At 43.8% G+C, this 26,202-nt stretch overlaps 1 protein-coding gene and 2 non-coding genes across 3 annotated transcripts in view; all 3 read left to right on the forward strand.

The window, feature by feature from the left end:
- LOC126457175 (protein split ends) overlaps window positions 1-26,202 on the forward strand; it is a 370,024-nt gene that overhangs the window by 189,834 nt on the left and 153,988 nt on the right. Inside the window, exon 2 of the mRNA XM_050093261.1 lies at window positions 3,286-3,504. Coding sequence (XP_049949218.1) covers window positions 3,286-3,504 — 219 coding nt within the window. The remainder of the gene's footprint in view (window positions 1-3,285; window positions 3,505-26,202) is intronic.
- Window positions 19,147-19,221, forward strand: Trnat-ugu (transfer RNA threonine (anticodon UGU)). Its single transcript has one exon. It is a non-coding gene; the product is annotated as a tRNA-Thr (tRNA).
- Window positions 20,673-20,747, forward strand: Trnap-cgg (transfer RNA proline (anticodon CGG)). The gene has a single exon. It is a non-coding gene; the product is annotated as a tRNA-Pro (tRNA).

Genomic DNA, 26,202 nt, shown 5'->3' on the forward strand with positions numbered 1-26,202 from the left:
CTGCAGCTAAGGGGAAAGACCGTAAAAGCATTTCCCATTTACGATCATTCCAACAAACCACCGCGCCGAGTGTGAACTTGGTTTGCGCGGACAGTACATACAGGGTGTTAAAAAAGAAATATTCCATAGTGCTGAGAGATGTAGTATGGACAAAAACAAGGCAAAGCTGTCCAGTAAACATCCAGTAAACATAGGATCTAAAATGCATACCTTAAGAGTTATGAGCTCCTGTTTCCATACTTCGAAACAAATTTCTTTTACTGCAAGCTCTTTGATTTCCATATTTTGAGAAACTATAATGTAAATTTTACCAAAATATTACATATGTGCTTTTGTTCAAAGAATGGTTCAAATGGCTCTAACCACTATGGGACTTACCAGCTAAGGTCATCAGTCCCCTAGACTTAGAACTACTTAAACCTAACGACATCACACACATCCATGCCCGAGGCAGGATTCGAACCTGCGACCGTAGCAGCAGCGCGGTTCCGGACTGAAGCGCCTCGAACCGCTCGGCCACCACGGCCGGCTGTGCTTTTGTAATTCGTATGGTTTGAGGCATGACAAACAACACTTTTCTTCAGTGGAATAGCACTGAGATAGTGGACTAGCACTCCGTGAGACTAGTACAGTTTGCATGCAGTACTTGCATTTATTCTGAATGTACAAACAATCAAAATGTGTGAAGTTGAAGAATTCCATCACCAAGGTTTCTGTAATTTTCATCAGCTTTTGTAGTACTTTAATGCAGGCGAGTAAAGTCAAAAATTTCTGAGGCATTTATGACTAATTATTGATTGCTGATTAATTCGATATATACTACTTCGCGTGACGTCGTCAAGAATAACCATCACTTTATTTGGTAACGGGAATCGACTCTCCATTGTGGGCATTCGTTTTTACTGCTGCCTATGTTCTAATAACCCTCGTTATTGAGCGGGGTATTTATACTCGGTATCGTTTGTCTGTGTACAGGTGATGGCACTAGATCCTCAATCGGTTAATCGATGTGTTATTTATGGAGACTTCTAGCACAAAGAATTCACACCATTACTGGTTCAAATGGCTCTGAACACTATGGGACTTAACATCTGAGACATCAGTCCCGTAGAACTTAGAACTGCTTAAACCTAACTAACCTAAGGACATCACACACATCCATGCCCGAGGCAGGATTCGAACCTGCGACCGTAGCGGTCGCGCGGTTCCAGACTGAAGTGCTTAGAACCGCTCGGCCACCCCGGCCGGCACACCTTTACTGGAAGAGGTCGCTTTTTGTTGTTTTGTTATAAATATATCATGCCTTCAGTATCATATGCACGTATCTGTAAGATGTCGTGTCCTCCAAGTGTAATTTTACCTAATCTGTTTGGTGATTCCACCGATCGTATCTTACAATGAAGTCAACAGAAGCGTAGTAAGTACGAGTGATGTATTGGTCCTTCAGATTAGACATAGGTGAACACTCAGCAGACTGAGACTATGTAGGTAGAGCTCTTTAAGTGGGTGTTTATATTTTTCGTAAATCTTATTCAATTTGCTGTAAATTATTCGTGTATTTACTCATCGATGAATTACTACTACAGTTTATTTCGTTGCTCATGATTATACTCAACATCCAAGAAGCTGTAAGTCTATAGACAAATTCTTATACTCGTAAGCAATTGAATAAGACGCACCGATCAACTGGCGTATGGATGAATTCAGTGATGCATCTTGACGTGGATTCCACGAGCCATTGATAAAATTTGGGTGCCCTCTTAACTTACCAGAGCTCAATCGCCGCTACCAGCGCTTGGAAATTGCCCAGAGCTGGAACGTAAGTTCTCACATTACTTGGATCACGTTACTTGCACGGCGCCCGTAGATGTGTTCAGTAGGATTGAGGTCAGGTGACCTGGGGGCCCTACAAGCATCCCTATGTTCATGAAGGGTTCCTCAGACCATTCTGGAACAATTCAGATGCGATGAGAGGTGGTGCACTGCCCTGCTGAAGGTACAGGTCGTCTGCAGAGTGATGTAAGCGCAAACGGGTGTCACATGGTAGATTAGTGGGTTAATGTTTCGTTCAGTATTGAGAGAGGATGACAAATTATCGAAAGAGCCGCATTTATTCACATGGAAAGACAATACCCCTGCTACTGGCCTGAACGGTGTCTCCATGGCAAGAGAGCTGTATCACTCCTGGTATATCACGACTCAACAATCCAAGCGACATTTCCGCTTGCTTTGAGCGACCAGTGACCTTGATCATGCACTTGTATTCAACTCTGGAATCTCCGACGTTGTGTGACAGATACATGATGTATCCGTGCCCCACAGAGAAATAGTGAATTTGGATGTTACATTTGCTTTCCGGTTTTTGCTGAGCTTTGAATTGACAAGTGAATTGGAGCACTATGTCCGCTCTTATCAATTGTATAACCACGATAGATGACCGCGACCCCAATGATCAACAGTGTGTTGCTGGCGGCGTCGTTCTTCCCCAAATCGAAGTAGCCACGCTACACATTTTGCCTATCTGACAGGGAGAGACGGAGTATTGGTACGTCAGACACCGCGACCAAATGTGAAAATATTATGCGCCTTGCAAATGTTGCCCATGACTGTTGTATATCTCGTAATTCAAGTACGCGTGAATGTATGCGGGCCTTTTTAATGTAGACTTCACAACTTCAGCATAATCGAGATTTGGTTTTCCACGTGAAACAATGTTATGTGTTTGGGGAACGGTAAAGCTGCTATCAAGTAGGTTGATTTGGACGCCGTATAGATTTATTAGGTATAATCCCGTTAGGGTTCAAGACATATAGTTTCGCTCTACCCCTCGCCGGTCTGTAGAGTGGTTTTCCTAGATATCTATAGTAAGGTATTCGCGGTCTTCGGTATTCTCAAAGCATCACCAGAGGCGCAAGTTACTAGAAAAATGTGTATGAACAGAGGATTGAACTTGGAACTTTTGCAATTATAATAATAAGGCAGTTGACAACTAAACCACAAATTCATACTATCTGATTGTAAATATGAAGGTGTACTGTTGGGAATGCATATGGAAGAGTTTTTGCTTAGAACACGTTTTGGGATGGATTGTATGCCCTCATTGCTTACGAAAACAACGCGAGAGGAGGAACTGCGCCTGATAAGTGTGTGGTGTTTGCCTTTAGTTCTGAATTTGACCTTGCAGGCGAAGTGGCGGAGATGCACGGGAATCTATATTCTATTTTTCTGTTGTGTTATGTTCCGCTTCGTTCCGGCATACGCCTGACAGTGTGGCTTGTGTTGCAGCTATGGGCGCGTCCAGAGCGTCAAACTGCTGCCGCGCGTCAAGGACGACGACGGCGGGGGTTCCAGCGGGCTGTGCGCCACCGTCGCCTTCATGGACATCAAGTCGGCGTCCAAGGCCCACAACATGGAGCACAAGCTGGACGAGCGGTGCCTGAGCACCGAGTACTACGAGCCCGCTGCCATCCCCGGAGGCTACTCCACGCCGCGCTTCCCCCACGGGTGCGTCTCTGCTCTTGTCCTCTCTCTCACTGCCGCTACCCACCCTCGCTTGGCTTCGTCCGCGTCCCGTGTGTACGCGCGCTGCTGCACTCTTCCACTTCTGACGCTCTCTTTCGTTTGATTCAGTTCACAGATACAACACGGCAGGTCCCGCCACCTTCACTAGCCCATAGTTGACGAGAAATAGACGTCACGCGCAACTCTATTTTCCTCTGGTAAATTTGTTCTTCACGTTTAAACTGCCCACTATACTTCAAAGAATGGCTGAATGGTTTCGGACATGTGTATTTTGTCCGGACGGCAACGTTGTAGGAGTGATCGGCCGACTCAAATGGAAAGACCGTATACAGAAACGCCGTTTTGCGTAGCATTAAGTGCTTCTTCTTAACACTCGGGACTAAATAGCCACGAAGCTTTAATTATCATTGCGAAAGTGTGAAGCTACGTACTTAAGTTTTTGTTGTTTGCGGCTACATGTCTGCAGTCGTGGTTGGTATACACCGAAATCCCCGCGACATAATACAGTAGCACGTCGCTAGAGTAACCAAAACAAAATTGCACTTCCCGTTGATGGATGGGAGTATCGCACAATAATTCGTTTACGGCAACAGCGGAAGTGTTGCGGTTGTGTCAGGTCAATCTATGTAGCTAAAGAAGTGATCTCGATTAACCTGTGACTTATGCGCTGCTGCCAAAAACGAATTACCTACCGCGCTATACTCAGCATCATCAAAGGACTAAGACGCCATTTACTTTTGGTTGCTCTTGTGGCGTGGTAAGATACTGTTTCGCGGGGATTACAGTGTTTACCAGGACTGCACATATATTCCTACTAAGGAACAAAAAATACAATACGTAACTTTTTAGGTGATAATTACAACACGACTACCTCTCGCAGTACACTCCTACATTTACAAAAGGACGCATACAGTTGGTTAACGACTGTTGTGGGATGGTCATAATACGCATCCCGTTGCCTTCCTCTGTCGACGATTGCTCGAATACACGTGCACCATGTACGTCAAAGAAAAGCTGACGCATAATCGAAGGTTGCTTTGAACACTTACAGTGTTTTCCTTAGGCTGTTGTGCGCTGTGTGTACTTTTCTTCCTCCTACCTATTAGCTAGAGCACCCAAGGGATCTTACTGTTTGATGGTGTAATCAGATCATTAAGTGCCTTAAATTATTTCACAAGCACAGTATAGAAGTGAAATAATGTTACGCAAAACGAAAATCCTGATATTAACTATGGATCGAGTACCCAATCCTAGACCCTCCGCTTTGAATATTGTCATCACAGCGATCAAGCCGTGTTCATGTAGGTTATGTGGCGGCCATGTGAATCTGAACTGAAAGAAAATACATACGCATCCGAAAAAGTGTACACAAGTAACGCCAGTACACAAGTAGCGCCAGTACGTAGTCTACATTCTGTCGCCTTTAAAAAATTATGAAATGCGAGTAGCTGAAATATATGAGAGTTACGTAAACACGAATTGATGTCTTGTTATGCGGGTCAACAGCTTCAATATCATTTCACAAAAAAAAGTCAGGCTCGCTTTTAACTGCAAAAAACATTTTATTGCGCTGTTCTAATTAGGCTTTTGTGCTATTCTCAAGCGTAAGATTTTATGTTATATTACGGCGTAGTAATAGATTAAAAATAACGTTGTTGTAAAGCTGTGCCACTCATGGAGGTAATGGTTGTTATCATTGACCAGAATAATTTTTTTTTATTTACAGGTAGGTTGAAGTCAGTCAGCGTAGGCCAGAGAGAACAACGATGGCTGACTTCAGTCTACGTGTAAATAACAAACCTACTCATGTCATTGATAGCAACTCCGGCATGTAATCCGACATTGCAAAAGCGCAATAAGATGTTTACAGCTAAAAGCGAACGTGGCATCATTTACAAAAATGAATGGCACATTGACAAAAATAAATCGCTTACAACTTCTGTTTTCGTAATAAGAGCGTTCATATGATTTGCAAATCTGGTGAAAAACTGTGATCTGCAATATATGAAGCTGCCAAGCGATATGTTTTGTTACGAACCAGGTTTTAAAAGTGTGTAGTGACTCTCAAGCAAAAAAGCAACGTCTAATTTTACCTTGTTCCGTTTAGCAGTGTACACCGTATTTACGATTACGTATGTTTTCTCTTTCCTTTTAAAAGATATCGTGAGCTTTTACTGTTCATGTTTTCTTGACGAACTAATGTAGAGCATGTCATACAGCAAACCGGTGAAAGGCTGGGTGTTGCTGAAACGTGTCACGTGGACTCACCTTTCGTAGGTTTTTCCACTTCATTGCACTACTATATTCGTGTTGAGCAAGTTACTAAATATCTGTGAACTGAATTAAAATTACCGAAAATGGCACCATACTGTTTTATGGCCGAAGATTGTAACTGACGAGCGCGTGTACATGCGGGATAGTTTCTGGAGATCGAAGAAACGTGTCCCATCCTTTTCTGCCCTATTAAGCATTGTCGCAGTAATTTATTTCTGGGCTAATGTCTCTCAGTGATGACAGCTTCAGTTAGGCTTGTTCTCTTATCGAGGTGACTGACATTACTACTAGTTGGGTGTAATTAATTGTGTATTCTCCCCCCCCCCCAGCTCCCCCCCCCCCCCTCCCTCCTTTCTCTCATCACATGCAAATCCAGGATGTTAGATACCAGCTTTCCGCTGCAAATTGGTGGTACTTCCTCATTGTGTTGTAGTCATAGCGCAATTGTCGCTAAATGCGTATATATTCAGATAGTTCAGAACCCTATGGGTCACTCTTAAGTGGAGTGACAATTCCGTATCCTACTCGCGTCTGACGCTAAAGGTACATGTCCACCGCCCACCATTTCCCACTCACGTATCTGCCCGTTTTGGTGTGCTGTTAGCACGTATGTTGTCGTCTTGCAACATCTTCGTTTGAGATAAACTTTATTTCTGTGTCAGTCAGTGTTTGGATCAAAACTTCAGCGTCGCCCATTAGTTTTTTTTTTTTTTTCCGAGGAGAATTTTCGAGTTTGGTAGACTCTGTGTCGTGTTCTATACATGAGCCAGATAAGAAGAGGAAGAAGCCGTCAGTATAGTGTCGTACGTGTATGCGTGTGCCATCTCCCTGTGCAAAGTGTCGTCGGCTCGTCGTGTCAGCGCACAGCTCCACAGTGAAGCGACAAGCTGTTTGTGTGTTGTGTTTGTGAGAATTGAGTGTAGTGTTGCCGCAACGGATGAAGGCATCGTGCCCGATGGAAGCGCATTCATCTCCTGTGTGACAGTCTGCAACATGGAAACCAAACCGTCACAGTGAACACGTCTTCGTGTGCATCTAGTGGAAACGGCTGTGGAAGTGTGGGCTGCGTGTTCAGCACTCGCAGGTGTCGAGGATTATCGTGCAGTGCTGCTCCGCGGTGTCCGCTCGCGGAAACGCTCCGTCGCCGTGAGCTGCAGAGCCGGTCGAGTCTGCAGGAGCGGTCGTGCGGCTTTCAGCGCGGAGGACCCGGCGGTGCCGAAAGTATCGCGAGTGTTTGGCAGGTAATCGCCACGGACGCCCACCGCGTGGCCAGCGTCTCATCGCAAGGTCAGTGTGGATTTCCTCATTCTCTGTTGTGTGAGCTGCGCCTGTATCGGCGTCGCTGTGCATGCCCCCTGCCGCCTGTGTCGGTGTGCTCTGGTAGATTGGTTCACACTGCAGGTGGACGGCTCCAGGACGTTCGCCTCGACTCCATTGGCGATGGTACGACGAACTGCTGCATATTATGGCAATAATGATTTGCCGAGTGGAAGAACTCTGACAACAACTTTAACCAACCTAACAGTGTTGCCAACTCTCATTCAACAGACCTTAGAAAGTGACCGTGATTACGGCGGACGAACAAGTAAACGATTGACTAGGCCGCAAGTAGAGTGTCAGCAACCATGTCGATGTGGAAACTAACATTATGCTAGCTTGTTGGCATTTTCCAACGTACCTGCAGTTTTCAAAATTATTGTATTTGACATATGTAGACGTTAAATAACACACACATCAGACAAATGTTTATGTTCCAAGATTTATGGGACTCAGACGGTATTGATCCTCTATCTGTAGCGATGTTCGCCCAGTGTTGATACTGTTCTCATTGATAGACAATACGTGCGTTAGTTATAAAATTTTGACTAGAGTAAAATTAAAAGCGTCATCATTCCGAAGATTGCTTTGAACACCTCAATGCCGTACTAGGCGTGGTCAGGTGGAAGTGGTATTCCGTTGCCTTCCTTCGACCTTTGGACTGATTTACCAGCCAGTTATTGGGGGACTTAAGAGATTAATGTGGATTCCGGACAATGGGGAACCTCGGCATTTTTAACATCAACAAAGAAAGAAGTGATAAGTGACAAGATAAAAATCCAATGATTGACCCGGCACTTAATAATTGTGGCACCGAGCCACATGTAAAAGTTACGTAATTAATATTTTGTTACGTGTTAGCCATAGTAGCTATTCTTGCTAAATCGAGAGATTGAAATAAATGGAAAAGATAACACTAAAATCTGCGTATTATAGTAACAGCGTTTTTTCTGTATCAGCGGCATGTTAACGTCGCAGTGAATATCCTCACATAAAACGGAAACCGTAGTCAAGAAGCTACGACTTTGATTTTTATATTGGCATATCGGCAGTAAAAATGAAATTACGGATTTTGTTATTAAGTTCCCAGTTTTTTGTTACTTTGCAAGTACATGCTTGCCTGGTATACAGCGAAACCTTGCGTCACAGTATCGGAGCGCACGCTAGGGTAGCCAGTCCAAAATGGCACAGCCCAGTGGTGAAGTGGATTATCGTGTGGTAATTCACTGTCGGTAGCAGCGGAAATGTTAGAGAAGCATCAGGCCAGACCAGTCGCCTAAAGAAGACATCTGGACTGGTCTGACACGGCTGTAGCATTTCTAATGCTGCCGACAACGAGTTACCGCACGATATTTCCACTTCACCAATGGGCTGTGCCATTGTTGATTCGCTACCCCAGGTGTATGTTATGATACCGTGGCGCGGAAATTTCAGTATGGATCAGGACTGCAAGCAAACATACAAAAAGTTTGTTACGTAACTTCGTGTTTTTTCTATGTGATACTTAAAACATGACTACCCCTCGTAATTGAATGATCTAATGCTCTTAATATAACTCGGGTGAAGGGAACTGCATTAAAGTAATACTCCTTAGGATTTTAAATCAGCTGTGCTCATCTGCTCCATAGATGTAATTTTAGACTGCTGATTCCATTTGAGTCTCTTACCATGCTCAGTTGGTTTTTTAGTAGCAAACTGACCCATATAGCTGGCCGGAGTGGCCGAGCGGTTCTAGGCGCTACAGTCTGGAACCGTGCGACCGCTACGACCGCAAGTTCGAATCCTGCCTCGGGCATGGACGTGTGTGATGTCCTTACGTTAGTTAGGTTTAAGTAGTTCTTTGTTCTAGGGGACTGATGACCTCAGAAGTTAAGTCCCATAGTGCTCAGAGCCATTTGAACCATTTTTCCCATATACAGTGGGCTTTAATGACGGCACCTTGAGTGGTGCAACTACTGTTCGCCCTTGGTGTGCTGAAGGAATCACCCGGCTTTAATCACGATTTTTTTAATGCGGATGGGATGAATGCAGAGTTGTAGACTGGAGCATACTCTCCGAGAATGAGTCTTGCTATTACCGCAGCGGCACACCCTCATTCAGATGCAGGGTGTGTCAGCAGCAATGGTCAGTATTCAGGGATTTATTAGGAACGATCATTCGAAGCAAAAAGGTCTCATTAACGTGGGCTCTAAAATCTATACCTTAAAAGATGCGATCACTTTTTCATTAGAAGTCATGAGTATCACAGTAGTGAAACTGAAAAAGAGCTCATAAACCTTAAGGTATGCATTTTAGAGCCCACGTTTACTAGAATGATCGTTTCTGTGATATCACTGAATTTTGATCATTTCTCCTGGGGTACCCTGTTGAAACACAAGCATATTCATTATTTGGATATATTGTAGCGATTCAGCCAGACTTCCCAGTTTTCTTGCTCAAAAAGGCATGTGTTTCTCCACTAAATTCTGAACATAACACGGAGCGATGTGGCCCAGTAGTTAGCACTCTTGACTCGAGAGGCCGACAGTTGAAATCCGTTTCCTACCATTCAGATTTAGGTTTTTGGTGATTTCCCCAAAACGCTCTAGACGAATATCGTGATGGTTCCTTACAAAGAACGCGGCCGATTTCCTTCCCCTTCCTTAACAACATACCGAGCGTGTGCTCCGACTGTAATGACATCTTTATCGACTGGGCGTTAAACCTTAATTTTCCTTCCTTACTTCCTGAACGTAATTGAAATGGGGAACGAATGCCCAAAAGCTGAGTAGCTAAAATGCGAGCAACATTTGCTGTTTGGCTAGCGCTATGCGATTTGTTGTTTCCGTGGACACCGAAGGAGATCCACTGGTTTACTCGTAATACTAAGCTCTCGATTTCACAGCCGACTGAGTCAAAGTGGTTTACTCTTGTTCTATAAAGTAAGGTTGAAATGGTCACGTAAATTGGTCAATATCTATTACCGTCCATATTTTCCAGTAAAACTACTGCTACGCTTCTAAAGATGACGGTTTCATACACTTCATGTGCTTTACGAAAGCATAGACAGGAGGAAGCTAGGCAGCTTTGCTATCACGATGGTTGTTCATGTGATGCTGTTGAGTACGTGGGCGACGACTGCCAAACTTAGTGTTATTCACCCCGAATTACTGTATTTCTAAAGAGCGGATAGTTAGTCGACTTTAAGAGGAGTCTAGCGAGTCATCGTGTAGACCAACTCATAAGAGATGATTGTTTCCTTCCCACAGTAATACTACTCTCTCTCTCTCTCTCTCTCTCTCTCTCTGCCCTCGGTTATTTTTGAGATATTCAGGAAGTCCATAATATCAACAATATGAGTATTGTCAGCCAAGGGCCCTAACCATTTTCGTATTGCCCTCACGTTTCGAATTTCGTGTTCACTCGCTGGCGTAGCTTGTGAACAATGCTAGTGAGCGGCCACATCTGATCTTGGATTAGGCATCTGTAAGGCTAGTCGGGAGACTTCAGTCAGAATTATAACTTAAGTTTGATAACGTTGTTATTTACTTCTGAAGCTGCCAGTGCCAAGTTCTGTGAAAATACGCATTTTAATCTATTTGTGCTCGAGGATGGACAGTCTTACTATTGTTTCATATTTGTCATGTTATTGCCTGAGAGCGTCAGTGATGATTTTACTTTTCAATATAAAGTTTATTTCATTCAGTGCTCAGAAAGTTTAGTAGTGGCTATACCAGCTTCAGCTGTTCAGTCATTTTCAATAGGCCATAAGTCGATGAAGCAATATTCAATGGACTATTGATAATGTCTAGACGTCGAAACCGGAATAGCAGTTATAAAATTTCGTGAGCATTGACTAAAAAAATTATGTATTGGTTCTACTATTACTCCTGGCGTTGCATTTTACTGTATTTATTTATTTTTCTACTTAAAACTACGCGCCATATCTAATGCATTAGTGCAAACACCTGCATTTCGTGGAAAGAGCTTCAATTTGAGCCACCCAAAACTCTCTGGTTGACAGTGCAGTGAATTCATACTGCCACCCTTTTTATCTTTTACTCTAAGTTCTGGAAGCTCTGCCATGATGTTGCCAGACTAGTTACAGCGGGAGAATATAATTGGGGGACAGCGTTGCTTAATCACAGCATCAGCGATGTAAATGGTATGAAATACATAGCGGATCTGTTGTAGTGAAAACGCTGTTGTCTTGGCTCGAGCCCCTGACAGTTCTAATGTGATGTGCAACTAACTTTGCATATAAGCCTCCATGGCTATGGAACTTCCATCCAGCTATTCCTTTCGAAGCTGTAAGTCTACCAGCATAGTGCGAAAGTATCTGTGAACTCAGGAAAAAGTGGAGAGAAGCCAAAAGCATGATGAAGGTTTCAGTTGGTAGGAGAGGAGGTACAGTTTCAGAAAGCAGGTTTCAGAGACTTCCAGTCCCGCTACAGTACATAACTTTAACTTGGATTGTACGATCTGTCTGATGAATGTTCGAATAACTTGCGGTAAATCAACCGCGTGACGTCTTCGACAACATGTTGTGACAGGTGCACACATGCCATTTTCAAGGTACAAATACAGCAAGGAGGCGCAGTGTAAGAGAATTTAAAATCTTGTTGTGCACATCCGCGTGCAAACACACACACACACACACACACACACACACACACTGTAAACATTGTAGCACCACGTAACTAAATATGACAGACGTCAGAAGTTATCGGTAGTAGCGAATTCTAAACTCAGCAGGCGAGTTAACGTTCTCTCTGTCCCTCTGTTTTTTGACAAAGGAGAGTGCAGGAAAGCCACGCAGAATTTAAGAAAAATTCTCCATCTCTCTTAAAAATTCTGTGTGGAATTGTGCTCTGTCCCGTGTCAAAAAACAGTGTTTAAATGCTACCCATTAGTAATTTTCGCCATCTATAACTTCAGACGTCGGTCATCTTTTGTGGTATGGTGGCGCGAATGTTAACGCTCGCTCTGTGTGTGTGTGTGTGTGTGTGTGTGTCGAAAATGACTGGTTGTGACCTGTCAAAATGGCTGATGGCGGCTGTCCGAAGATGCGACCAGCTGCTTTCCCGTAAGTTATTTAAAGACTTTACACAACTTGCTACAAGGTGATTTAAAGTGATGCCGATTTAAAAAGAGCGTTAAGCCGTTTTGAGGAACTAGTTCTCTAGTTGGTGGCTAGAGGAGTATGTTAGTTGTCGCTGGCACAGTGGGCTACCCGAAGGCGGCCGGCAGGGAGCGGCGCAGTGTTTCGTGTGGGCTCACGAAGGGAACGCTGTGTGGACTATTTTGGGCGCGTAAGTGCGCTGTGGCACATTTCAAGGTTAGCGCAAGGTGAGAAGCCTGTGAGAGACGCCGGGTGGGGCTGGGGCGGCGGCCGCCACGTGGCAACGCCGCGGCCAAATGCGCGCACTTCCGGGTCGCCACAACCCTGCTGCCTCTGCGCTGCACCTGTTCCCCAGGCAGGGGGCGCAGGTAAACAGTCGTCATATCGCTGGTCGTCCCCCGGTTCCATCGACGCCTCTGCGACTATCTCGAAGTCTTCTTGCTTTATCTCACACCAGCTGTGGTAACCTGACTGTTGCGTTTCGTTTTTGTTGTTCTCCCCAGGGCATGCCTAATTTAGGCAGCAGAAAGTCTAAAGATAGTAGCGAATGTGTTCAGAAAACCGATAAGTCTGTTACGATTCCGCTAATGGAACTCAGTATGCACGGCAAGGAAGGACGTTTATGTTTGCAGTGGGGAACCCAACAGCTATTGCTACCGCGCGGCTCGCCTCCTCTGTATCTAGTTGCCAACGACTGTTAGTCACTTGGTTATTCTGATTGAGGTAAGCTGTTGATATTGTTATTGTGCACTTCAGTCGGAAGACTTAATGTGGTGCAACTATGCACGGTAGTCGACCCCGTGCAACTGTTTTCGCCTCTGCATAATTGCTACAAACTACATCTGTTTGAAGTCCTACACTTCTCCATTAGCAAATTGTCGATTCCATGATGCCTCAGGGTGTGTCGTATCAGCCGATCCCCCCCCCCCTTTTTTTTTAACTGACCCGTGCCTTAAATGTCATTCCTCACCAGTTCGACTCAGTACCTCTTCATCATTTGCACGAACTCTTCATTAATTATCGGATTTACTGATAGAATCTTCGTCCTTCACTGTACTGCACATTTCAGATGCGTCTTTCTTATCCGTTAATAGAGTTTGATGTGTTCTTAAAAAAGGAACAGTATGTAGTGCCCTGTCCAGAAAGTTGGAAAAACGCAAAACTGACGCCAATCACATTTTTGGAGAAGATTGTAAGTGCATAAGGAGTGGTATACCACTGGGAGATGGAAGTGGTGTATTCGTTTAGTAGGTAAAAAGCTGAAACCATTCGAGATAGAAACCGGAGCTGCATGCTGGAGTTTTTGGACAAATCCTAGTATCGAAGGTGGCCATAAGCTTGTACATGGATCCTTTTGTCGACCACCAGACACATCGCTGGATGTAAGGTCATTAGAGAATAAGTTCCCCAATCATACTGTTGTAAAAGGAGGAGACTAATCATCCGATAATCGATTGGTATAATTATTTTTGTATTGGGAAAATTGCCGCAGAACACGATGGAGTTCCCATGAGATTCTATGCAGAATTTTCGACTGAATGTGCACTAATTGGGACTCTAACATAATGATCATCAAAATACTTGAGTGGTCAATTGTGGGGATATGAAAAGGAATGACCTTGTACGTTCAGTCGTAGGTAAGGCAGGTGGATGACTTTGTTTCATTGGTAGGATACTAAGAAAATGCAGTCAATCTGGAACGGAGATTGCCTGTGGAAGTGACGGTTGTGCGCACAGCAAATCTTCTTGAAAATGGTTATAAACTACAGTTTTACCAACGCGCCATTTCGTTAAAATATCGTCTAAGTAGATGCTTCTCCTAAGTACAGGCGTTTGAAAGCTACTGGTGGCTCTTCTAAGCAGCAGGTAATTGATACCAAATCTTTTGAGAGAAGCCGCATGGTTAGAGGCGCCATGTCACTGCGCGCCCCTTCCCGCCGGAGGTGTGAGTCCTCCCTCGGGCATGGGTGTGTGTGGTACTTAGCATAAGTTAGTTTAAGTAGTGTTTAAGTCTAGGGACCGATGACCTCAGCATTTTGGTCCCTTAGGAATTCACACACATTTGAACTTTTTTTTAGAGGATGTCATTTTGATTTTTTCTGTGTTAGTGAATAGTGTTTTTTGGAGGAAGTAAATGAATGAATAGAAGTTGTGAGTGGCTCTCATGCAGTTTTTGGAGGTTTGGAAGATATTTTAATGTGGAAGGTTTTTTTTGAATGGTTTCTAATGAGGAAATTGTAGAATATGTGTCAGGCGTGCGGGATCTATGTCAAGTATACCTCACTGGGATCACTGAACTTATACAAAGGAAGATATCATGATCACTGTTTTTTTTTTACCCGTTTGAGCGTGTAACAAAAATGCTGAACAACCTGATCTGGCAGGCACAGAAATCAATGAATATACTACTAAGTATCGCTCCCGTCGTGACGGCGATGAGTTTACACTGATTGCCGGCGCTTAGAAGCATTTAAGCAGTCATTCTTCCATTATTACTCCATACGCAAATGGATCGGGAAGAAATTGTTAATACGTGGTACAATGAAAAATACTCTCTGCCACGCACTTAAAAGTGTTTTGCAGAGAATGGATGTAGATGTGGAATGAAAGCTAGGTCTGTCAACATTTTGATAGGCAACACTCAGATATACTGTGAGTGGATAAAAATGTGGAAACGCCACAAGCACAACGAACTACCATGCGTAATACGGTGTAGAAAGCCTGTTGGCATTCAAAACAAATTCCAGTTGTCTCGGAATGGATAGATACAGTTTTTCAGGGGAATCTGATACCATTCTCCCGGTAAAATAGGGGCAAGTTTAGGCACCGTTGATGGAGGTGGATAGCGATCACACAATATTCTCTCCAAAGTAGAAAGCAAAGGCTCAATAACATTAGGACCTGGTGGGAGATTCGAGAATTCATTCTCGTGCTCACAAAAGCAGTCGTAGAAGATTCCATCAGTGTGAACAGGGGTCCTGTTGTCTTGGAACAACAAATCATCATTGGGGAACAGATATTGTACAGTGAGATTGACCTGATCAACCAAAATGATCACGTAATTCTTGAGGTTTTGGTCTTGGAAGTAAACTATGCCAGTGTGACACAAGACTCGCCCAACCAAATTACCTTCTTCCATTGCTCCACATTGCAGATATCATAGCTTCGGCACCACGTTTCCCTGTGACGGGCATTTCCATCACTGATGGGTGGTGTTGAAATTCCAGTTCGACCTGCAATTCCGTGCTTCTGGAGCTCGTGTTGTTTTAATACCGACAGGGTTCGCAGGTTTCAGCACAGTCTTGCTATTTGACCTTCCGTCTGTATCACTGGGCACGCACTTTCGTCCACGTTGTCACTATGGGGATGATGATTTTCTGGTTTTCTTGTATGCGGCATGAACCTACAATATGGAACCTGAATGCACTCAGCTCCGACATAATGCGCTCTTAACTACAAAGAACGCTGTTCTGACCACGACTGACACTTGGAACATGTTGAAGTGATTGCATAGTTGCCGTTAATGGAAAAGCGTAACGTGCTGTCTTGGTCAGCATACGCATTTATGTTCCAGCTTGTATTTCTTTTGCCGTTTTCATATTTTTCGCCAAACCCTGCATTTCCTTGGTAGTGTTGATTCGTTACCGATGGTACTTGTCATGACGATAAAAACGACGCCATTAAAGCCTGTAGCTTCTATTTCTTCGATATTTGTTTTTATAGGAAAGTGATGCTTAGTTAACAAGATTGTGTATCTCTGTGTGGCACCGAAGAAACGATACGTATTATAAAAACCAGATCAGACTTCATAAATCGTATTTGTGCGGCAACCTCATTGATATTAAAAAATTTTTTTCGATGTAGATGGAATTTTTCTTCTTTAATGTATGGTACGTGACTTAATGACGTTAATTCGTACAAGTCTAGACGTTAATGTATACAGACCGGGAATCAAACCCCTTGCCTACTAGAGATTGTGTTCTTATGACAAATTTATAGTTACGTAGATACCTCGCGAGGTAGTGTGTAGTTCGTGCCATAGGGTACTTCAACCCATCGTGTACTATTCTCTTCATACACCATCGGATACGATCCGTTATCTTGTATAAATCGTTTGGCTCTAGCGTGAGATACACGATGGAGGGGGCAGAATGATTTTAGAATATATAACTTCACGTAAGTCGCATTCATCTCGCGGTACCAGCCTTGTCCTGACGAAAGCAGCCCGTTACAATTCGAGCTGTGCACCAGAATAGGTCACACGAATGCCTTGAACGGAGTCTCCTTTGCTAATAGAATATAATCCTCTCCTCTGATAACTGAAATTTTACATTTACTTGTTCGTCTCTCTTCTTATTGCTTTGCTTTTCTATTCCCTTCCCCAAACGCGACGGGCTCGGTTCTATTGCAAACTTGCTTACAGAACGAACTCTTGATTTAAGTTTTTTTCAAAAGCCTCGGGTATGAGGTTAAGGTGATGTTAAACATTCTGTACTTTCTCTTGAGTTATGTAGAGAAGATAACAAACGGTAAAGGATCATTAGTCATGGACGTTTGGTGCTCTTTGTGGCAAAGTGCGTTCTGCAATCGGCTTCGTATATAGGAACATGCACTGCATGAGACATTGGAAAAACAAATTATTTTGTAAAAAGGATTTTTCAACCTGAGCTGACTCAACCGGTAGCGAATCATCAGGTAACCGTTTGAAAATGAAAGACAAAGGGGCCTATTAAAACACTGGGCAACTAACTAGCAAAACCAATTTCTGTACACAAGTACACGCACTTGAATACATTTTGAATACGTTACATAGAAACTTCTCAAAGTACAACTGAATAGACAGCTAATTAACATATCGTTGGTGGTTTTTGAATTACAAATGTAATATTAAAGTGTTCGTAGTATGAAACTGATTGTGAGCTATATCTTTCTCAGCAGTTGTAACACACGGTTCAGTCACATTTATGTGACCACCGCCCGTCTTCGACGCCAGCGTGCAATAACCACTCACAGACGGTAGGTGCCAACACTAGCATCGAAGGGTATATGAATTATGTGTGCGGAGCGCGGGAAACAGTGCAGTTGTAAACTGATAGCGTGCCACTGTGTTTAGGATATACCGTCCATGGCAAAATGGCGTTCTCCAAAACCGGCGCTGAGGCAACTGTGGTACACCACGAGCCATAGATGGCAGGGGTGAACGACGGCCGCGGACGTGTGTACTGGCGAATACACGTGCGACTCTTATGCAATTATCCGCACAGATGAACCAAGGAAATACCAACAGTGTCTCTTCAACGACCGTTCAGCTAACGTTGCTGCCTACATGCTGATTGCTGTTCATCGGCAACGAAGGCTGTAATTTGCACGCCAGTACCGCAGCTGGATGCCCATTGAGTGGCTACAGGTGGCCTTTTCAGATGAATCAAGTTTTATTTATACTCCACAGGAGTGAAACGCAAGAAAACTAACGCCCTGCAACAATCGTCGGTAGTGTACCGACCGGAGGACGGAGCGTTGTGGTCTGAGACCTTTTCTCGTGGCTCTCCCTGGGTGATGTCGTCAGTCTGGAAGGCACAGTGGATCACCAGAATTATGCGTCTATCCTTGGGGGTCTATGCCGACCCCTACATGCATTTGTTTTTCCTCGGCACGGCGGCATTACGAGCAGGATCATGCAATGTGTCATACACCTTGCAGTGTACATCTACATCTATACTCTGCAAAGCACCGTCAGGTGCATGGCAGAGGATACGTCCCATTGTACCAGTTATTAGGGTTCCTTCTTTTTCCATTCGCGTATGGAGCACGGGGAGAATGATTGTTCGTACGCCTCTGTGTGTGTAGTAATTATTCTATTCTTATGTACGCGACATGTAGGCGGTTTTGGTGTATTTTTAGAGCCATCATTTAAAGCCGGTTCTTTAAACTTTGTTGATAGACGTTCTCCAGATAGTTTACATCTGTCTACACGAGTCTGCCAGGTCAGTTCCTTCAATATCTCCGTGCCACTTTCCCACGGATCAAACCTGTGACCATTCGTGCTGCCCTTCTCTGTATGCGTTCAATATCCCCTGGTAGTTCTATTTGGTACCGGACCCACACATTTGAGCAAATTCTAGAACCTCCTTTGTAGACTGGTTGCTCTTCCCCAGAATTCTACCAGTAAACCTGCTTTACCGTGACTGAGTCTACGTGATCATTTAATTTCATATTTCTACGAAGTGTTACACATAGTTATTTGTATCAGTTTGCCGATTCCAACAGTGACCATGGATATTATAGTCATAGAATACTACGTTCTTTTCGTTTGTGAAGTGCACAATTTTGAGTTTCTGGACATTTAAAGAAAGTTGCCAATGTTTGCACCAGTTTGAAATCTTATCAAGATCTGACTGAATATTTATGCTTCTTTGAAACAGTTGTCTGCAAATAGACTGCGGTTATTATTAATGTAATTAGAAGTATGTATTAATACCTTCAGCTGCTGACGGGCGTTGTATATATCAACGGAGACAGGTGAAAATGTGTGCCGCGACCGGGATTCGAACCCGGGATCACCTGCTTACATGGCAGACGCTCTATCCATCTGAGCCACCGAGGGCACAGAGGACAGTGCGACTGCAAGACTATCTCGCGCATGCCTGCCATAAAACCTACATTCTCACCTTATATGTCCACACACTACGTTCGTAGTGTCCCTACCCAAAGTTAGTATATAGTTCTGGCAATATCGGCCATGACCTTCTTCTTGTATGCGGATGCACACATATTACCCGAACTCTTACGCGACTTTGTAAGAATGTCTTCCACGAGTAATGAGTATGTTGGGTAGGGACACTACGAATGTAGTGTATGGACTTATAAGGTGAGAATGTGGGTTTTGCGGGAGGCGTGCGCGAGATAGTCCCTGCAGTCGCACTGTCCTCTGTGCCCTCGATGGTTTAGATGGATAGAGCGTCTGCCATGTAAGCAGGAGATCCCGGGTTCGAGTCCCGGTCGGGGCACACATTTTAGAAGAAACAGCTTCTCTGACAAAGAGATAAATACAGCACTACATTGTAAAAGGTCTAGCTCTTCTAATGAAAAAGAATAAAGTAACAGGAAAGTTTTCCTTCCATTTGTAAAGGCTATCACGGATCGCCTCAGGAAAGTATGCAGAAAACACGGTATTAATAAAGTGTTTAACCTAACAAGAAAAGTGTATATTTGAACACTGCAAAGGGCCTACGCTCGCGGCTTGCCACAGCGGGAGTATATAAGATCCCCCTGCACTTACTGCCAAATGTACATAGGAACTACAAAAACAAGCATCAACATGCCCCTCATGGAACAACAAGTGCAGTTGTCACCTCTCCCTCCCTCCCTCCCTCCCTCTCTCTCTCTCTCTCTCTCTCTCTCTCTCTCTCTCTCTCTCTCTCTCTCTGTGTGTGTGTGTGTGTGTGTGTGTGTGTGTGTGTGTGTGTGTGTGTGTGTGTGTTTAGCTTATTGGCGCTCAACGGCGAGGTTATCAGCGCCTTAACGCATATTAAAAGAAACGAATGTGGATAAAACTACGCAAATGTTATCACATAGTTAGGAGGAATTCTATAAAATGGCCCTCATGCACTCACTCATTCGCGTGGACCACACAATCACTCAGACGCCTTAATTGTCGTTTGGCCAAGATGGTTAAATCAGCAATAGCAGATCACGCACTAGGAGCGGGAAGCTACCAAATTCGTTCCTCTTACACTGTTTTTAGCAAGATCCAATAATTACAGTGCTAAGATATACGGATAGGCCATAGAAATACAAAAGCGCAAAAAACTATTTCAGCAGAAGTGAAGGTTTGGAGTTAGACAAGTTGGGCCTTTAGTGCCGAATAAAACAAGCAGCGCCAACTCTTCTCCATTACAATCTCCGCAGCATACATCGCCGCGACATCGTGATCTTTGCGGTCTGATGACGTCAGGAAGCGACCGTTGCAGGATTACGTACAAACAGTGCGCCTTGCTTAGCTTGTTTTGTGTCTGACAGCTTTCTGAGTCGTTAAGAGCCTCTAATGAAGTCTCCAGCAGTGGAAGACGAAACGTTAGACAGAGAATTATGCCTTTGACCATGTCCATAATCAAATATCAGCAATATACCAGTTTCACGTGTTTTTAACTTATTCTGTTAGTATACTGTGTTCAAACCATCATTCATATTTGATGAGCGCAAGGGTTCGTACGTGCAACCGTAGCATTGTCCGCCTGTAACTTGTGAAATGATTCACAAATTCAGTATTCTAGAAAAACAGTTTTAATAAAGAATCAACGTTGATTGATTGCGCGAAGCATATCCGTGATCATTGTGTGCATATTAATAGACTGTCAGGGATTAACAAGAGAACTGTGAAACTTCCTGGCAGATCAAAACTGTGTGCCCGACCGAGAACGAACTCGGGACCTTTGTTGTGAGGACGGGGCGTGAGTCGTGCTTGGGTAGCTCAGTTGGTAGAGCACTTGCCCGCGGAAGGCAAAGGTCCCGAGTTCGAGTCTCGGTCCGGCACACAGTTTTGATCTGCCAGGAAGTTTCATATCAGCGCACACTCCGCTGCAGAGTGAAAATCTCATTCAAGAAAACTGTGGTTTACCACACACTCAGTATTCGTTATGCTGTAATATCGAAAATGAAATAATACACAGAAAGATGACCGCGTCACTCAACTGACATACCACTTTTGGTGTTTCTAGAATTTACTATAGACACGCCAGTGCTTGACCGGGAGATGTATATAGTCATACAGGGCTTCTTCGTTCTCATTGTGTTCGTTTGCGACGTCTGGGACGTTGTACGTACGGCAGGCATTTTATAGACACGCGGGATTAAGTTAACATTTCTATGTTTTTCCATATGAGCTTGCAGCTTATACATTGCACTTGTCGGTATTTGCGTGTGTTCGACGTCGAGATACTCTTGTTTGCGGTGATAGGTTCACGTACAGGTTACGGCATTCTTCCACTTCAGTTTGCAGATCGTGTTTTCTTGGGTATATTATCGCTCAGTACAACATACCTTTTGCAGTTTCTCTTACGTCACCCGGCGACCTCGTGGAAGTTTTCGTTACAGCGTGGTGGGAATTTACCAGACAGTCACGTATATTTTTGACTAGCTTGAGCGCCACGTATAGTTGCTGCCTAAGTTTGTGCAACCGGTAAGATACGTGGCACCACGGATAATGTGGTGGTGGGAATGAAAGGTGCGACATATCGAGCTTTCGTCATGCCCCTAGTGGCACTTAAGTTGGCAACACGGCAGCAGTTAGCTTGCGGTCCTTGATCCTTCTGATGCTATGCGACGTGTTCGTCTGTGCGCTGGATAGCCCTGGCTGTGCCGCGCTGGACAGCCCTGACTACACCGCGCCTGTGCCGGCAGCCATCTTGGCGAGCGTGGGCACGAGCAAGGAGCTCCTGCTTTCTCTCCGCGGCTGCTGATTGCACCACATCGTTCAACTGTTGCGACTCGAGCTCTTGGCTTCCGTTCTACGCCAGTGCTTGACCGGGAGCTGTACATAGTCATACAGGGCTTCGTTCTCATAGTGTTCGTTTGCGACGTCTGGCACGTTGTACGTACTGCAGGCATTTTATTTGCAGTATTTCACACACCCTGTCGGCCGCCTACAACTATTTCATTACATCCCTTTAATCTCATTGCGTCACAAAAATCAGAACTGGAATGCATTGTAACAGCAAAGTTATGTGCGTTGTGGGATAATGCTAGGAGAAACAATTCTTTCGCACCTTGCAATGCACACAGGTTCCCCAAAGATTATATGCGTTAGGTCTCGCTGTATCTTTCATTTTTGGCCTCATTTTATAGCTAACAAGGTCTATCTGAAACTACTAATGAAACGCCTATATTAATGTATGTATCCCATATGCTGCATCACGTAGTCTCAGTACAAACTATTCACATGGTGTTAGTTGTTATGATTTTCTCACCATTGCCAGGTTGTAAGGGTTCCATCGTATTTATGCTTGTTCATTCTGGTGCTAGCAAAATTCCGCGACTTTTCATTATCGACCCTAAACACACAAGTAACAAAATTTGTATATTAACTGTAGATTACCGACAAATGGCAGTAGGTTTCGATACATTAGGAAAAGAAATGTGGCTTGTGGGTAAATATTGTCAGATCTTTGTTTTTTCTCGAAACGGATCATAATTTTGAAATTTGGTTCTCAACTAACCTTCCGCGTATCGGTTGGAAACAGACATTACCAGATTGCGAGCCATCACCACATTTTGGATCGTTTCTGCGATTCAGTTGAGAAAACGTATTTAATTGACTTATGCTCTCAGCGCAGAATAAAACACAGGTGTTAAAAAAAAGTGTTTTACTCGGTTGTCACTTCTTCATCTTTGTACTAAATGCTTGTGTGACACAGCAGTATCTTTAGTTATGTGCGTGAAAATTATGCCACGTCATTGGTACTTGTCAAAACATTCACCTGACTGTTGAAGCTCACTCTTCTGTGCGTGTATGCATACAATTCAATTAATTTTTTTATAGCTTCCCGATGAGCAGACACAAAAAGAAGAAAACAGATAATTTCGACACATTGAATAGTGGAAACATCCTGTTTGCCCTTTGCGCTTAATCTTTTACCTTTGAAAATCATGTGAAAAAATACAAAGTTGCACCGTCGATCGTATTCCTCCGTAAAAAATTGGCTAGCTGAGTTGTTCCAGGTATAGAAAGGTAGGTGATGCACTCGGAGAGGATCTTTCCTAGTAAACTTCTGTACCGAAGACTATTGCACTTTCATTGCTTTGAAAAGTTAGTGAATGCACAATGTGATACAAATGCGGCTGGTTGGCTGTGAGCACGTCCCCAGAGAGATCATTGCTTTTCGTTGCACGCTGTGGCTGCGCAGTCGCGTACTGCGGTAAACAGGCTCACATGTGCCGTAAGTCCGAAGGTTGTTTGCTGCGATAAACTTTTTTACTCTTCCCAAGGATGTCTGGTGTGCGCGCTGTTGCCACATGTACGCGGTCACGTGTCGCAGCAGCCCGCGCCGGCATCTGCGCCTTTTAAAAACGTCTGGGCCTCCTCCGGGAGGGGGGGGGGGGGCAGAGCAGTGACGTGTACACACACACACACACACACACACACACACTCTCTCTCTCTCTCTCTCTCTCTCTCTCTCTCTCTCTTCACCATCGCTACGGCGAGGGAAACATAGAGGATGTATGGTAGCAAAGAGAAATACCATATGGTTTGTGGAATTGATTATTGGTACCTGATAAGCTTAGAGTGTAATGAACTAGAATTAATAAAAATCAAGAAATGTGTCACGATAATATCGTAATAACCCATCGTTCTCAGTAAACGAGAACCGAATGCACGACAGTGCGCGTAGCTCATGCATTATTGCTGATCATCCGACCAGTAGCTACACTTCCTTGTTTTGTTGTTTGTTCCTTGGTAGCATGTGCAGACATCTGCAGGAGCCGCTCACACGTTCGGTTTTCCACCCAGAAAGGTGATTTAATGTAGGACTAGCCTGGTATTATGGAGGAAGCGGGTCCAAATCCATTTTATAACAAGCTTAAGTCACCTGAATGTTGGGTTGGTCCCTTTACCTTCAACAGTCATGGGCGAGTCCAGGGGGAGGAGGATGGATTGCAGCCCCATTAGACCCCCTCCTGCCTTTCCTGTGGATTCGCCCGTGGCTCTGTTACATTACCTCGGTCGAAGGCTGCAGCCCCATAGCGTAACCCCCCCCCCCCTCCCCCATAGCGTAAACGCCTCCCCCCCCTCCTCCACACACAAACAGAGCTGTTTCGTATTAATCTTAAAAAGTCTTTGAGACAGTTTTCAGGCTTAAGTCTCAAAAATGTCTTGCTATTGTTGGTTGTTGGTGTTATAATAGACTAAGGAAATACCTTAGCGTACGGTAGAGAATTTCAAAATTTCTGTGAGCTCAGCCCCTCTCACCCGCCCTTCCGATCAGATCCCTGTGTTCGCCATGGAACAGAGCTTTTGTTGTATCTCTAACAACTTTTCCACTGCCTGAACTTGTAATCTTCTTTCGATTTCTCAGTATGTGATGTTATCCATCTTCGCGAGAACTCCCACCTGTGGATAGATATTTTATCTTAATCTGCTACTTAATCGCTATTCTTGTTGAAGTGTGGGAAAAAGTAACCTTGTTACTTTGCAAATGTAGACTAGTAATTTTATAGACGTCGCGACATTTATTGGCGCAAAAAATTCAAAACTTAGTTTTGTAATACACCTGTTGAAGTTGTGTTATGGCAACCACAAAACAATTAAAAGCGATATTGACTATTATTTGACGGTGACTATTATCCATGATAGAGTTTTCAGAAACCGCTACCATACCTTTGTTTTCTTTTTCAATTTGTGTTTCGAGGCGTGACCTAATCATCAGACGAAAATTTACAATACAAAAACGCTAAACATGAACGCACACAACTCTTTCTGTACTAATTTTCTCCCTTTGTATGTGTTGTGACCATCCTGCGGAGGATTATTGGGATAGGGTTTACTTCATTTGGTCGTATGCTCCTTTCAGCAAAAACCGCAAATAATTGTTCACCCTAATCATCAGGACCACCTGCATTCTTGTGGAAGAAAACGCTACATGAATGCATCTATTTCTGGTAGTGAGAGCGAATTATCACATTTTTGTGCTATCAAAAGATGTGCTGCTTCTCCGAGGACGGTTATCTGAATAACATGGCAGCCACTGGTCAAAGGTTAATAATATACCTAGTTTCCTTTAATCGTTTTCCCTCTTGTCGACTATACAGCAAGGAAAACATAACACACAAGTCGTTCCAAAAGTTTTTCATGCAGTGTCACGTTAAACCCAGTTTGCGCCTGGTGCTTAATGAGATACAAAAAATGGTTGAAATGACTCTGAGCACTATGGGACCTAACATCAGTGGTCATCAGTCCCCTAGAACTACTTAAACCTAACTAACCTAAGGACCTCACACATATCCATGCCCGAGGCAGGATTCGAACGTGCGACCGCAGCAGTCGCGCGGTTCCGGACTGAGCGCCTAGAACCGCTCGGCCACCGTGGCCGGCAATGCGATACAATCAGGCGCTCTGTCCGGGAAGAGAATCATCTAGATTTCAAGGGCATTGTACGGTTACTTTTTGGTAGCGTATTTACGCTCTGTAAACAAAGAATATTTTTTCTATTTACGTCTATTCTCTGCAAGCCACCTTAAAGTGCACTGCATAGGGTTGCTTCCCATTATACCTCGTAAGGGGTTCATCGATATGTTCACACGTGGAGCGCGAGTAGAATGACGTCTTAAATACCTTTTGTGTGTTGTAGTTAGTGTACTCTAAGCCTTCACAGTCGCAACTGGAGTGATATGTTTAAGAAAATCTCTAAATTACTTACTTAGCAATAGTTCTTGAAATTTAATATGTGGGCCCAAGCAAGGTAATGCGACCCCCCTAATGGGGTTTTCTGGTCGAGAGGTCTGATTTTTACCTCATTTTCATCAATTTTTGGGTGAAATCAAAAGATAAGATTATGATTATATCCTTTTATTCATCTATATTTTACCCGATTTAAATTTTTTTGTCCCAAAATAAAATGGCGCCGAAGATCGTAATGCACGCCGTACACCGGTAGGCGGGTGGAACTGGTTCAGGTAACTGGATGGTTTGTAACAGTCCAGACCAAAAAATGATTAAATTATGATTGTAGCAATGGCCAGAACCTTTTAAAAGTGAAAAAGTCGTTTTTCGTAAAATGACGGCTACTTGGAAAAAGTAAGAAAAATCGACTTTGTTTAGACATTCAGACGTGCATAAAAAATCGGTATTTTGAAAATTGTTTACCTTTCAGAGGTTCCGGCCATATCCAGTTCAATGCTCTACAAAAATAGCTAAGCGGCGTCATCATCGGCCGAGTAGTTTTTCGGCGATCCAAGCACCCAACACAAAAATGTGACTTTGTAGGAAATCGCGT

The sequence above is a fragment of the Schistocerca serialis genome, chromosome 2 (genome assembly GCF_023864345.2).
Source record: "Schistocerca serialis cubense isolate TAMUIC-IGC-003099 chromosome 2, iqSchSeri2.2, whole genome shotgun sequence".
Lineage (NCBI taxonomy): Eukaryota > Metazoa > Arthropoda > Insecta > Orthoptera > Acrididae > Schistocerca > Schistocerca serialis.